At 27.5% G+C, this 15,440-nt stretch overlaps 1 protein-coding gene across 11 annotated transcripts in view; it reads left to right on the top strand.

Moving 5' to 3' along the window:
• The window catches only part of trio (trio Rho guanine nucleotide exchange factor), a 1,562,448-nt gene that overhangs the window by 1,203,955 nt on the left and 343,053 nt on the right, over positions 1 to 15,440 (top strand). For all 11 annotated transcript variants that reach the window (XM_075373360.1, XM_075373356.1, XM_075373361.1 and 8 more), the window contains 5 exons: positions 1,583 to 1,767; positions 10,090 to 10,289; positions 12,054 to 12,215; positions 13,262 to 13,505; positions 14,984 to 15,208. In XM_075373360.1, coding sequence (XP_075229475.1) covers positions 1,583 to 1,767; positions 10,090 to 10,289; positions 12,054 to 12,215; positions 13,262 to 13,505; positions 14,984 to 15,208 — 1,016 coding nt within the window. The remainder of the gene's footprint in view (positions 1 to 1,582; positions 1,768 to 10,089; positions 10,290 to 12,053; positions 12,216 to 13,261; positions 13,506 to 14,983; positions 15,209 to 15,440) is intronic.

Below are 15,440 nucleotides of genomic sequence, written 5' to 3'. Positions count from 1 at the left end.
TTATCTTGAAGTTTGATAAGTTAATATTGACTTAGACAATTTTTCATCTGACATTCTTTGACGATGATTAATATAAGTTCGTAATTTTTTCAACAAATAAAAATATCTGAAGCTCATTTCTAAAAAAATATTCCAAAGCTAGTCCAGCAGTGTACATCTCTAGTGATTTTTTAAATCTCTGTTGCTTGAATTTCTCTTTCCTTTTTATCTATGACAAGCTTTTATTCTAAATATTATTAACATTATTGATTGCAAATTTTAGCATAGTAGCTCTTGTCACTTTTCCTTTTAGACTTCTTATTTTACTACGCATAAATAGACAGATGCAAAGTTTCTTTTTGCCTTTCATCAAAAGGTAACTAACTAGTATCTTAAAATGACTTTCAGGTAGGATATGGTAATCCTGACAGAAAGATTCATAGTCCTTCAAGTTTGAGGGTTGCATAACAGGCTGATGATACCTTGGTCATGTAAAATTATAAATATTACTAAATTCTTAAAGAATTATTAAATATTACATGATACTTTGATCAAATTAGGATAAATTAAATACATCTACTTATTTAAAAATAAAAAAAAGTTGGACAGTTTAGCTAAGCTGAGTTGTAAGTGAAATTAGTTTCACTAAGTTACTTTCTTTCCTTTTATTTATTGCTAATGTAATATATTTGTCATTTAAAATAAGTTACTTACACTTGATTATTAAGTTCAATTAAATTTTTATTTTGTATTTTGATGTTAAATATTGATAATAATCTTCTTCAAGTTCGGAACTAAGTAAATTTTGTTTTTTTGTACAAGTTTGATTTCTTTGTAATTCTTTTGTTACATAGCTTATGTTTCTAATCATATTTTAGGCAGCAATACTTATTGTAGTATCCTACTCATCTTTTGTAAGTGTTTTTGAATGAATGAAAATTTTGATTTAAAAGGTAAACTACTCATAAAATAAAAAAATTAATTACACTTTTAGTAGTAGTACAGTTGCAGATGTATTATTTAATTATCATTATAGAAAATGGTTATGATAGATCCATTTCAGTTTGCTGCTGTTGTGCAACAAATATTAGTTACATTTAATGCAAATGTTTTAATTATTTTGTTACTTTATATGTCTTGGTCAAACTTAATTTTTAAAAATAGCAGTTTATGTGATGACTAATTTAATATTAAAGGAGTACTGTAAAATATTTGTAACTGTAATAGTGGCACAAAATTCATACTGAAGATATTACTAGCTCCATTTTTTACTATCAGTTGTTAGCTCAGTTTTATTTTGGATATGGATTAATCTTCCCCTGATTTCATCTCATAATAAACTGCTGAACAATTAAATTAAAGGTTGCTTCTTTTTTTAATTTAAGGTAACTTTTATAAATGTTATTAAAATTATTATTTATTAAGGTAGAATTGAGTTCAGTGATATTTTAATGACTATCAAAGTACCAATCGACTAGTAAATTTAAAAACAAGCACCTGCTCTAATTATAATGTTAATTGTATTATTAAACTGTTCATTATTTATTTCATACTTTACGTAGTTTAAATGTTTCTAACATATTATCTTTATTAATGTGTTTAGTTATTCTGGAAAAGCTACTGAGTCAAGAGAACAAGGTGTTAGAGCACTGGAGTCAACGCAAGAAGCGTCTTGATCAATGTCAACAATTTGTGTTATTTGAACGTTCAGCTCAACAAGCTTTAGAATGGATACACGAGACGGGTGAACATTATCTTAGTACCCACACATCAGTTGGTGGCACTCAGGTATTAATTATATATTATCTTTTCCTATAAAGCAAGATGATCATTTGTATATATATGTAAAGTGATGTTCATCTAAATCTTTGAAACACTTGTTCAAGTCAAATCATTCTTTTACCAGTTTATTTAATGATCTTTAAAAATTGTTAAATTACGTTTAAATTTATGTGTAATTTTTCCTTAGTTAGTTGTGTTGTATAGAATGTGTGTTACTCGTATTTCTCATGCAATGGGATTTTGAATTTATGACTAAATCGCATAACATAGTTAGATGTTTCATGATAGATGTATGTTAAAAGATAAAGTGATGTTTTTCACTTATAAAATTTAAAAGATAGTCTGAATTTTCTTTTGATTTTTTATTTATAAAAATTGGGTTATTTTTATTGATTTTATTATATCATGATTTATATATTTATCTTAAATTAAAATATTTTCTGTTTGGAGGGTATCCAATACTGATAAAAAATAGTTATTTTACTTTTTCAGGAAATAACAAAATTGCACTTTCCAAACAAAAAGATTAGTAGCCCTTTAATTTTCTATTAACTTTTACAAATATTATTAAATTTGAACGATCTGATTTTTTTTCTTTGCTCATGCAATGGATTTTATTAAAAAATTTCAAGAAATAAATTTCTCTTGCAAAATTAGGACTCTAAGCCTAAGAATCTTGAATTTTAAAGCATTCAAAATATACTTGTGATGAGTTTAAAAAAATATGATAAAATATTTTCAAAACTCATTGAATTTGAAGTCTGTGTTTTAAATATCAATTAACAAATGTAAAATTGTCTACAACAAAATTATTATTTATTTTCCACTCAGATCTCTCATTACATCTATTAGAATTTGGTTTCATGCCTCAATGTCATGATCAACTGTTTCATTACTCATCTAGTCATCATTAGTATTCATGCTTCATCAATTTTTATGGAATAATAATTTTTTATATAAATTAAAATATTATGTAAATTACAATATAATTTTAAGAAAATATCATTTACATAATTTTCAGAAAAAAATATATATATGTTAATACTTTACTATCAGAAAGATTCCATATAGTCTAGTGTCAGAATTCTTTCTGACAAAACCGATTGACATGAAATTTGAACAGTAATTAGAGAATAACTCAAGGAACAAAAGTTATATAATGCCGATGTATGTTTTTACCTTGGGGCTGGATGCCATTCCTTCTCGAGGGTGGAAATTGTTACATTCAAAATAATTGCAGAAATCAGTGGAGGAATAAATTCTAAGTAAAAAAGTCTATAAAAACTTTTTGAAGAGTTAATACTTTTTGGGTTATTCGTGATTGAAAATGTTGATTTTTCATTCAACCACTGGATGATTTTTCACGAATACCTTAAAAAACTTACGTTTTATCAAAAAAAATTATTACTAGTAAAAATGAAGCTTATAAAATAAAAAAGAGATTGTTTTTTTTTATTTCTGAAGATGTAATATGAATCGAATTATGCTCGTTGAAGGTAACTTTTTGTTCACCAAAAACTGTAGTTGAACCTTTCAACATTAAATAATGGAAAAACGGAAAATTTTTCTAGGAAAACTTATAGGATATTTTTAAAATACTTGAAAAGACCTTTAAAACCAGCTTTGATAAAAGTCATTAGGATGAAAATTAACGAGTTATGATGAAAATAAAATGGTCATCTTACTTTTTCAGAGAAAAAATCAGCAATGAAACAAATGACTTTTCCGCAAGAATTGGAATTGAATGTAATCCTTTTACAGTTTACTTTATTTAAGTACTAAAATAGGTTCTAGAAGTTTGATCAGTTTGGAATGCCTAGATTTGAAAAAAGGTTGATTCAAATTTGAAAAACATTTTGTAATTTCTTAAAAAATTTTCTTTCTTACATAATAATTCAAAACTAAAGAAAATATGTAAAAAAATGCTAAAGTACAAAAATTTATTTATTATTTATTTTTTACTGAAAATTTTGGGTTTTTTTATTTCTGTAGAATAAAAATTGATTGAGATATCACTGTTAGAAGCTTGCATTTGAGTGCAAGAACCACCTTCCCTAAGCCGTTTAAACTCAAAAATTAAAAAAAAATAAAAGGGCTCAAGGAACCTGAACTTTACATGCCTTGTAGCTCTTGAAATTTCCTGCAAAATGGTTTTTTGAGCGATTGGGTAGCTAAAAAATTAAGGAAGTTATCGTTGAAAAACCAATCGCATTTTTTCAGTGAAATTTTCAAAGCATGTAAATTTTTATATTCTCGACAGTTTCAGAGCATTTATGAATACATGTGAACACATATAACTACATATCTACTTAAGTATATCCTCATACTTGTGTGTGTGTATGCTTTTTTGTAACCCGATGTGTGGAACATGCTCTGATGACAATTGTAACTGACAACATGTGATGACATTTCTTGTGATGATCCATAGTTATAATAATAAAACATGCTATTATAACGCACATAAAATTTTTATTTCTCTGCGTTAGTCATTCTATAATTTCAGTTTTTAATTTTAAGTAAATATGATTGTTAATTTTAATCACAAGGCTGGTTTGTAGGGTTTGGAATGTTGCAATAAATTATATTAACAGGTATAAAACGTTTATAATTCATTATAAATGCACCATTAAAACATTTTAAGCTGTTGAAAATGAACTTTTTTTTATCATTAGGGTGGATTCTAAGGGTTGTAATGTTGTAACACATAAATATTTCATAAATGTTTCAGAATATGAAACAATGTTTATTCTATACATTTAAATGATTTTGAGCTACAAAACATTTACATCTATAATTTTAATAAATTTTTTCATAAGTGGTGGTTATTAAGGGTTGAAATGTTACAATAAATCATAAATTATATTATAAACAGTAAAGGAATTTTAATTCATTATAAATGCACGATTAAAATATTTCAAACTGTTGAAAACTAATTTTTTCTTAATTTCATCATATGGAGTGGTTTCTAAGGGTTGAGACGTAATAAAACACCATAAGTTATATTCCATAACATAATAGAATGTTTATTCTACATATTTAAACATGATTTCAACCTATGAAACGTTAAAATATGTGGTTTTTGAATTTTTTTAATAAGGGTTAGTTTTCACCCCCAAAAAACAGGAAGCACACTTCAGGAACATATAACTTTTGAAGCATAGGTTTGAATAAGCTTAATTACAAATTTTCATGAAAATCGATATCCAAAAGAATTATGAGGTAACACTCTATTTTTACCCTCAAACACTGGGCTAATAATGACCTATAATAAAGTAACATTAGAGAACTTAAACACAACCACACCAAGAACTTAAACACAACAGTACCAGTCGCAATAATAAAGAAACACTAGAGTAGTATGGTGGTGGTACAGATACAACAGCTTTCTGTATGTTTAGTTGTTATTGTTTATTTTTTCTTACTGCTACATGATTTAAAATTATGAATAAAATGTATTGGCTACAAAATGTAGCAATATTCAGTACAATAACCATAAACTCATAAATATACTGAGTAGAACAAAAATTGAAATTGTAAATATATTAGGATAACATCAGAGGCCATTTATGTAAAATCTTTAATATATGAGTCTACTGGTCAAGGGTTAAGCAGCATTTTCCAGCTTTGCAATAACAAGGGATTACAGTAGCATTATAGGTAGATTAAAGGTAGGCTAAGTCTGGTATATTTGATGTTAGTTAAGTTTTAGATTAGGTGAAGGAAATGGGCAAAGGTTTCTAGTCATGGTCAAGTTTCTAGTTGTGTGATCTACGTATGTCTGATCTTTTGAACCGAACATCTTGAAGGCAATGGAGAACTTTTTGTTTATAATATTTATTAATATAAATGTAAAACATAATAATACTGAAATGGGATATGTATGATGGAAAATTCCTTGGTAGTCAAAAAAAAAGTTATCAACATGTCACAAATGTCAGTGTCAAAAAACCTCCTTAAATTTTCACTAAATGTCTACTGCTCTGTTATATTTTATCATTACAATTGGTATGATAATATACTGAAGTTATTACACATGATTGTGTGCAAAGACTGCAGAGCGTTGATGGACTTTTGCCGGCGTTGTTCGCTTCAGTATATCAGACATACATAGTAGGTCTGAAAAGTTTCTGAACAAAATTTCTGTGGTCGATACAAATAGCACCTTCTTTTGGTCAACCAAGCAACTATGTAGTACAATGTCAGACAAGTTTGTACAAAATTTCATCACGTTTCATCCCTCCAGTCTCGAGTTATATTTGGCCTCATAGGTTGTGTTCATGTGATCTTGTGTGAGCCGCCGACATGGAACAAAAAAGCGCAATAAAATTTTGTATACGACTTCAAAAATTTTTCGTTGGAACTTATTCCATGATACAGTAAGCATGTGGTGATGAAGCTGCATCTCGAATTAAAACATACACGTGATGGAAGCAGTTTAAAGATGGTAGAGAATCATTGGATGATGAACAAAGCAGGAGGCCGTCAACAGCTGATCATGACAAAAACATTGAGAAAATAAATGTGTTCCTGCTCGAAAAACCTCATCTTACCCTTTTGGCCATAGCAGAAAAGCTAAACATTGGTAAAGATGTGGTACATACAATTCTAACAAAACAATGAACCACTAAAAGGTGTACTCTCGTTTAGTTCCACACTTCTTTATTGAAGAACAAAAACAGGTGCGTCTTTCTGCTGCTCAAGACTTTGTTGAAACTGCCAATAGCGAGCTGAATTTTTTGCAAACAGTTGTAACTGGGGATGAAAACTGGTGCTTCATGTATGATTCGCAAACGAAGCGTCAGTCTGCTGCTTGGTTGAGTTCTGAAGGACAAAGACCAGCGAAAGTCAGGCAGCAAAAATCAAGAGTGAAAATGATGATGATTGCATTCTTCGACTCAAAGGGCCTGATTTTTAATGAATTTGTCCCAACTCGTCAAACCATGAATTCTAAATTCTATTGGGAAGTAATGAAATGCCTGATGCATCGCATTTGTCAAATCCGGCCTGAGTATCGAGATCCGGGCAGTTGAACTCTCTTGATTGAACGACAATGCCCCAGCACACATAGCAACAATTTTAACATGTATTACACCACAAATCAAATTACCATCTTATCCCTCCCTCTCTATTCACCCAACTTGGCTCCAGTAGACTATTTTCTGTTCCTAAAAGTCAAGTTAAAGATCAAAGGCTTCTTTTTTGACAACATTCTGGCCATCCAAAGGACTTGCACCAAGAAGGCAATCCCACAAAGTGGTTTCTCCAGAGCGTTTGACGACGGGCTCTGCCGGTGCTGCAACAAGTATATAACTAGATAAGGGTTCTATGTAGTGGGCTGATGTGAGTAAATTTGTTTATCTTTAAATCTGTATTTTTATTTAATTTAGTTTGGGAACTCTTCCGACTTACTGTGTACATAAATCACACAACTAGAAACTTATCATGTCCTTTACCCACTCACTGCACCTAATCTGGAACTAACATCAAATATCCACCATTAACATCAAATATGGCTTAGCATGCACCTTATTGTACCTATATTGCTGCCAGTTCTTGTTAATACAAAGCTGAAAGTTCGCTTTACCCTTTGACCCGTACTCTCATATATAAAATGATTTAAAAAAATGGCCTCTGATGTTATGTTCATGCGTTTATAATTTCAACCTTTGTTCTATAAAGTATGTTTATGAGTTTATGGTAATTGTACTGAATATTGATTTATTCTATACTCAGCAGATTTTATTCATTATTGAAATTTACAAAAAACATTCATGCCCAGTAATGTTAACAGTAGTACTGTGTTTAGCTACGTCTTTTGGCGCCAGTTACTTCCCAAGTAAAAACCGAGATCAGATTATTATTTTTTTTATCAGACCTTGTAAATATTTATCTCATAAAAGATTAATTGAATAAATTATGATCTTCCTCAAAATTAGTTATTATTAAAAACAAATTATTTATGTAATATTTTGTTATTAATGTTCCTTTTACTAAAGATTTAAATTAGGTTACTGTTGAAAATTATTTCTTGTTATGAGTGTAATGTATTAAAGAAATGTATGTTGATATAACACAAATAACATTTTCATAAAAATGTGTTACTTTAAATTTTTAAAATCTCAGTGTGATAAGGATCTGTAAAACAATTAACAATATTTATTAATTAAATGTTTATATTGTGTTATATTTAGGTTCGATTTGCTATTTTGATATTGAGCCAAAGTAGATTCTCCTGCTTTATTTTTTACCTTTTTCTCATCTCTTCTCACCCTCCTCTCTTTGAGTGTATTTGTATCAATGTTAGTAACTAAATGTTTGTTTGGTCAGCCAGTTGTGTGCCAGAATGATTTAATACATCATGTTTATATTGCTGCATTGCTCATACAACCTTCATACACTTTTTGTCATGAAATAATCTTATTTTATGATGTTAAATATGCGCATAGTTTTTTGTTTTTTGAATATTAATAATTGTGAAATGTGCTGTGTAAATATTTGGTTTTAGTTTTGATTTATTTTAATTGCCTGTTTGATTTTTTTATGTATTATAAAAAAAGGGTACAAGTTAAACAAAAAATCAGCAGTTTTTGGAATTCTTATTAAATTGTTGTAACTAATTAGAACATAGTGTTAATCTTATCTATTTCCTTAAGTTTTATTTGTTCTGAACCATACTAGGTTAAAATTGGCTCGTAAAGAGTACTTTCTTACTTATTTAAAAAAAAAAAAATTTAATTGTGCTGCAGAAGAGAAAAAGTTTCATATTAGTAATTACCAATTTTAATTTTCTTTTTAATTAACTTCATCAAATTAGTTATTAAATAAAAACATACATGTTGTTTTTAATATGAAATTTGACCAATTGGTTAGTGTGACAATCCTTATTTGAAAAGTTTGATTGAATTAATGTGAAGTTACAGAATGTTATCATTTATTTTCATCTTCACTAATTAGATAAAAGCTACAGTTCATATTAGCAGCATCCATTAAAAGAAAGAAAGAAAAGAAAAGAAAGTAATGTAAAAGTCAAACATTGAATATTTTTACTTACCGATTCTTTTTAGCATTATTAACTAATTATTATTTTGAGATTAAATTTGCATTCACCTCATAAGTAATTACAGTCTGATTCTTCAAATATTGTCAAATTACATTTAATTTTCTCTTAATTAAGCTGGATATTTGACACTGCTAATAATTAAACCTCAGTGACTAAAATATTCTGACAAAAAAAAGGTTAAAATATATTTAAAAGTTCTACCTTGAATTTGACATCTGCAAAATCTCAGAATCCAAGTTATTGTTATTTAATTTACTGTAATATTACTAAAATGAAGGAATGTATGTAATAAATCATTTCATAATAGAAATATTTGCTGCTTATACTTTGTGATCTGATTTTTTTATAGCTGTGTTGCATATAAATCTGAAGTTCAAGAATTATCATTCCGAGTTGCTTTTAACTAAGAGAAACTAAGTGAATACCAATTCACTATATAGTCAGTATTACTGTGATGAACTGAGTGAAGTTGTCACTTCCTGAGATGAATATCTTTTACATCTCAATGGTCTAATCAGATTGATATGGCATTCCCTAAAAAATGAGTTTATAAACCTCTCATTTGTCATTTTATCTCATAAGCTTGTCACGTCTTTTTATTCTTGAAAATGGCTATATTATTTTTGGGAGTAGCTTGTGACTTATATGTCATGTTGTCTACAATCATTATGGTTTTACTTAACACTATATTATTATGATTTGACAGGTAGTTTTGTATGGCATGGAATATAAAAGCACCTATGGTCTTGTTCAGTCCTTGAATCTTTGAATTCTAAGCAATTTTGCTATGTAATATATGATGTAATTTTTTTTTTTTATTGTAGATCAAGTTATTGAGTTTTATTATCTACTGATTGAACTGTAGTTATTCTAAAATACTTTAGGTAGATTTACTTGTTTAATTTTAAAATGTAATATGTACAATGCAGAAGATACTTCCAGCAGACTTATGCATTAAATTGCAATCTCCCATTAATCAAATTTATAATATGGAGTATTTTTTCTTGTCAAAAAGTGATTTTTTTTTTAACTTAATTATTTTTTACCATGACATTTTTTTATAGTATGAAAGCTGTTTTTCTTTTGCCTGTAATTTAGTCATTAATCTTTGTATGATCTTATGTATTTTTGTATTAAACTTTGGTCATTACAAAAGAATCATTTTTGTAATGTTTTCTTTATATTTAGGTTACATTTAGACATTTTACTTTACTTTTAGGTTTACTATCGATATAAATAAATATTTGATTTTTAAATTATTTTTTTAGGAGGAAACTGAAAAATTATTAAGGGAACATAATGAATTTAAAGGAACTGCTAAAGAGACAAGAGAAAGAGTCAAACTTCTTTTACAGTTAGCTGATAGTTTAGTTGAGAAAGGACATGCTCATGCAGCTGCTATTAAGCAGTGGGTGGCTGCTGTTGATAACCGTTACAAAGATTTCTCTTCTAGAATGGATAAATATCGGTATGTTTATTTTATGAGGGTTTTATTTTTATTTAATAAAATGAGAAAGTATTTTTTTATTATACTGTTTTTCAATGTCTTACAGCATGTAAAAACAATAAAAAAAACAGTATTTTTAACACTTATCATTATCGTTAAGTTTAATGTAACCTAACGACTTCACTATCATTGACATCATATCCCAAACCTAAGTGTATAAAGTCAGATTTGGTGTTTTTCAGTAATTCACTTATTTGTCAATAATTTAAATTCTAATTGTCATAATAAACAAAATTAACATACATTGTACTATTTTTAGTACAACATCTTAACAACTCTCACTAACAACTAGTCAGAAGGTTGATCTCTATACTTAGTGTAGATTATTTTAATTAAAATTTAGTGTTGGTGTATTTCATAAACTTTATTGCTCTAGCACATATTTTTATGGTTGCAAATGTTCAGGATGCTGAAATATAATTAGTCACAAAATATATTCTGTATTGTAATTAAGTTAAAAAAATATTAAAACCTAAATAAGCTAGGATAAGGTTGGATATACAAACTATTAATTACTATTAATAATTTGGCCAACTCATATTGTTATGATCATGCATGAAATTTAAAAAATGTAAATAACGATTGTCTTGTTTATTTGCAATTCAAATTAAATATTGTACATCACAGTGATTTTGAATTTTTCACAAGGATTACTTTACTGAGCAAACGTAAAAACATTAATAACAAGCAATTTGTCAATAATAAGATTTTTTATTAGCTTATAACACAAGTTTATAATAACATAAATAAAATAAAAAAATTTACTAAAGTTAAAGATATGAATGAAACTTTACAGTATTTCATGAAATATTTTTTAGGAATGACTGACTGCATTCGGAATTTATCTTTTGACAGTAAAAACATTTTGCTTAATATGTACGCAAAGAAGTTATTCGGTGATTTAATTTCGTAACGTTTTTCTTTACATATTTATTATTGAACATTGTTATTATTATTATTATTATTATTATTACAATGACAGCCTCAAATAAAATTCTGTTGTACACTAGAAGATATGTCAAAATTAAAGAAAATCAAGTTTCTCTTTTGGTGATGTTATTTCTTGCAACAACTTTTTAATGAACTCTGTTTTATGCTAAAGAGGTTTCTACATACACAGAGCATATGTATATGTATTTATTTTAATGCACATTTTATGTGTATTTGTATACAAAAATTGTTTATGAACTTGTTTGGAACAAAAATCCTATTGCCTTACAGATTTTTTAATTTGAGAGGATTAGTTTATGTCTTTTGTAATATGTTTTTATTTTTTTAATCCCTTCCAGCAAAGCTGAATGAAAAATCTTTCTGGCAGATTTAATATTCTTTAGGCTGTTCTACTACAATTTAAACCTTTCTTCATTCATTAATTTACTGCATTATGTAATTTGTTATTGTAAAATATCTTTAATTATGTAACCAAAATATCTCCTTGAGTAAAAAAAATATGACCAATGATTCAATTTATATAGGTATATTTCTTACTCCCTCTTCTAATAAGTTAATGAAAATGGGAATACAATGCAAGGAAAAGAGAAAAGAAATTAAGTGAGAAGTGATCTTTTTGTTATCGCTCATTCGTAGGTAAGTATATGACATAATCCACTGAGTATTATTTGCTCAATGGATTGAGTTTCAAAATAACATTTCATTTTTTTCTTATATAAAACTGATTTCCTTATTTTATCATATCGTTTTAATTATTAATTAATATTTTTGTAGTTCCCAGTTGGAAAGCAGGCTTGGAATCCAGGCAGAAATGGAAGCAGAAAATCGCCAAGAGTTAGCCATTGATCGTAATTCAGATCCAAATATTGAGGCAAAAGTTAAAGAATCTACTAAAGAATTAAATGAGGAAAAGAGACGTTCAGCTCGAAGGAAAGAGTAAGTTTTATTTTTATTTTTGCTATGTTATTGTACATGATGGTTGGTAATGATATTAATTTTAAATTTGAACTTTTATAATGACTTATTGAACCTTGATACTCTATGCTTAACAAAAGACCACATTGTGAATTATATAAATGAACTTACTCAAAAACACAACATTCTAAATGTACAGACATAATTAAAAAAAAAAGTGCTGACACCAGCATAAAAAACACATAAGATGACACCAGTGCATGTGAAAAACAGCAGCATCAGTTACTGAGGATGATCAGTAAATTGAACGAAAATATTCTGAATTAATTTTTGTAAAAACATTTTATTATACTGTTTGGTTAATGTTTAAATTAATTACTTTAATTATTGAATTGATTTTTTAATAAGTGTGATAGTACAAGCCAAAAATATTGAATCGTGTCTTTACATAAAATATTTCATAATATATCCCATGATAACAATAACAGCAACAAACATCTCATAGTACTTAGAAAATCTTTGAGAGCATGCTGGAAGCTGAAAGTATTGCAAGAGTTAAAGAGGAAATTTTAGCATTCAAAATCAAATCTAATAAACTGATTCCCATTGTTTACCAAAGTTAACAGCACTAGAGTACAATTGATTGTCTCTATTTAGTGGCTAATGAACTTAGTCAATAATTAATTACTAATAATTGCCATCAATATTTTTCAAAAATTATTGTAAGTTTATTGATTCTGTGATATGAAGATTCTGCCTTTTTAACTTTTTATGAAAAATAATTTGTTATACAATTTTATTATTGTAATGGATGGATACATTTTTAGTCAAGTTATTGATAAACTTCTAAATTTTTAATAATTTTATAAAATTGTAAAAATTATTTTCTCATTATTGCTGGACAGTAGATGGTGTAATATTTGTCTTATTTATCAATCTGGTAATTATTAGGTAAGTTTGGTTGCTTTTTATGTAATCCAAAATTGTTTATTTTGTAATGCATATTATATAATGGTTTAGTTTATTTAATTTTTAAATGTTATTTATCACTTTGTAATTTTTTTCAGGTTCATTATGGCTGAACTGCTACAGACTGAACGGACATATGTAAAAGATTTAGATATTTGTATTAAAGTATTTTTAGATGAAATGAGAAGTCATCCAAATGTGCCATCTGGAATTCTTGGCCGTGAAGATGTTATTTTTGGAAATATTGAAGACATCAGAGATTTTCATAGAGATGTCTTCTTAAAAGAATTAGAAAAATATGAAACAATGCCTGAAGATGTGGGACATTGTTTTGTTACATGGGTAATTTATTTTTTTTAATAATTTTTATAAATGATAAAAAATATTATGAACAAATTAAAGAATTAAAAAAAAAATCTGAATTCAACTTTAATTATTCAGTATCTAAATATTTATATGTTAAAAAATTTTCAAATATGTTTAGCATTTAATATGGAAGATTAATTCCTTTAATTAGTCCCTATTTAATTGCTATGAATCTAATTTGTTTACTTTTATATACCTAACTAAATATATATATATGTGAAATAAAATCATTTATTCATGTAATATCAGCATTTCTTCATTAAATGCAGCAATTCAGATATCTATCATAACCCTCATCAAAGAACTGATCATTTATGTAGCCACATATTCCACCATGGTTCTCATTGGTTAACAAGCATTATGTGATCCGTAAACTTTTATTTTGATAAAGAGGTGGTACTCAATTGATGCTGAACCTTCTGGTGTTTGAATCAGTTGAAAATGTTCAATTTGAACTGTTCATATGAAGCCTTTATGTGACCTCTACAGGTGATAAACCAAGTAATTTTGTCATGCACATGAATAAAACTCTTCTGCATCCTGTCCCTTTTTTATTGAGGTGACTTTTTAAGCTTCTTCAGTATTTTACAATCAACTCCTAATGTTTCATCATTCCAGGTTTTATAAATTGTGTCTGTAAAATCCCCTTGAAGTCCCAAAAAGTTATCAAATATTGCTCGCTTGAAATTTTTTGAGTTGTTTAATTAAATAAGTGCACATCCAATCTTTAGCATCATTCATTCACAGTCTGTCAGTTATAACATTATTACTGTTAACACAATACAATCCTAAGCACCTCACAATTGGTAAAAAAACAGTAACTGATTCCATGTTCTATTGGCTGCTATTTATCAGCACTTAGCAGAATGAATTGTGGACAAGAACTGAACAAGATTATAGATTGGCCTAGTGTCTGGCCAGTCAGTTTAATGTTTAATAATTACTAAAAGTAATAAAATAATTGTGAATTACTTAATATCCCTTCTTCTGTGTTGAAATACATATCCAAGTTGCAATTAATAAAAAAAAGACAGCGGTTACTCTGCAGTCACTCTATATTGTTAAGATAATAAGCTTATTTTTAGTAGCCAATTGGAAATCAGTTGTAGGATAGCACTAACTTTTTTTTTAGATTTGAGGTAATTATACTTTTTTAAAGTTATCAGATAATGGAATACAGCTTATGATCATTGTTAAGATACAGAAAGTTTCTGCTAGATTCCAATGATTATGAATACCACTGTACATTGTTAGCCAACAAGTTAGTCTACCTGAGTCTTAATAAAAACACACCAGAACTGTGGAAAATTTTAGCTCAAAAGTGAGTACGTGAGTGAAATTTATTTATCTGCAATTAATGTGTGATAAGATCCTCAGCTTAAATTTTATTTATTTTTTTTTTTTTTTATACTAATGACGTTAATTATAAATACAATTATTTTTTTTCTTTTCAGGCAATAAAATTTGATATGTATGTGAAATATTGTAAAAACAAACCAGAATCGAATTCACTTTTAGTTCAGCATGGTGGTAGTTTCTTTGAAGAGTTGCAGAAAAAGCATAAAGTTGAACATCCTATTGCTGCGTACCTTATTAAACCTGTACAAAGAATTACTAAATATCAACTTCTTTTAAAAGATTTACAGTCATGCTGTGATGAAGGTCAAGGTGAAATTAAGGTATGAGAATACGTATTGTGTTTATTTTTACTGTAATATGTATAAATTATAATTAAACATTTTAAGCAGTTTCTAGAAACTCTAATATGCTCTACAACTGGTTTTATTTATGTTTGTATTTGTTAGATTTTAATGAAAGTTTTTTCATGAACTCCATATATGTATATTAGATGTCAAAAAAAAACTTAAAGATTGTAAATTTCATGCCTGTCTACAGTCACAAAAGACTGTA

This window comes from Lycorma delicatula, chromosome 8 (genome assembly GCF_047948215.1).
Source record: "Lycorma delicatula isolate Av1 chromosome 8, ASM4794821v1, whole genome shotgun sequence".
Taxonomy (NCBI): domain Eukaryota; kingdom Metazoa; phylum Arthropoda; class Insecta; order Hemiptera; family Fulgoridae; genus Lycorma; species Lycorma delicatula.
The sequence above is the reverse complement of the archived record's forward strand: the minus strand, read 5'-3'. Positions and strand labels throughout refer to the sequence as shown.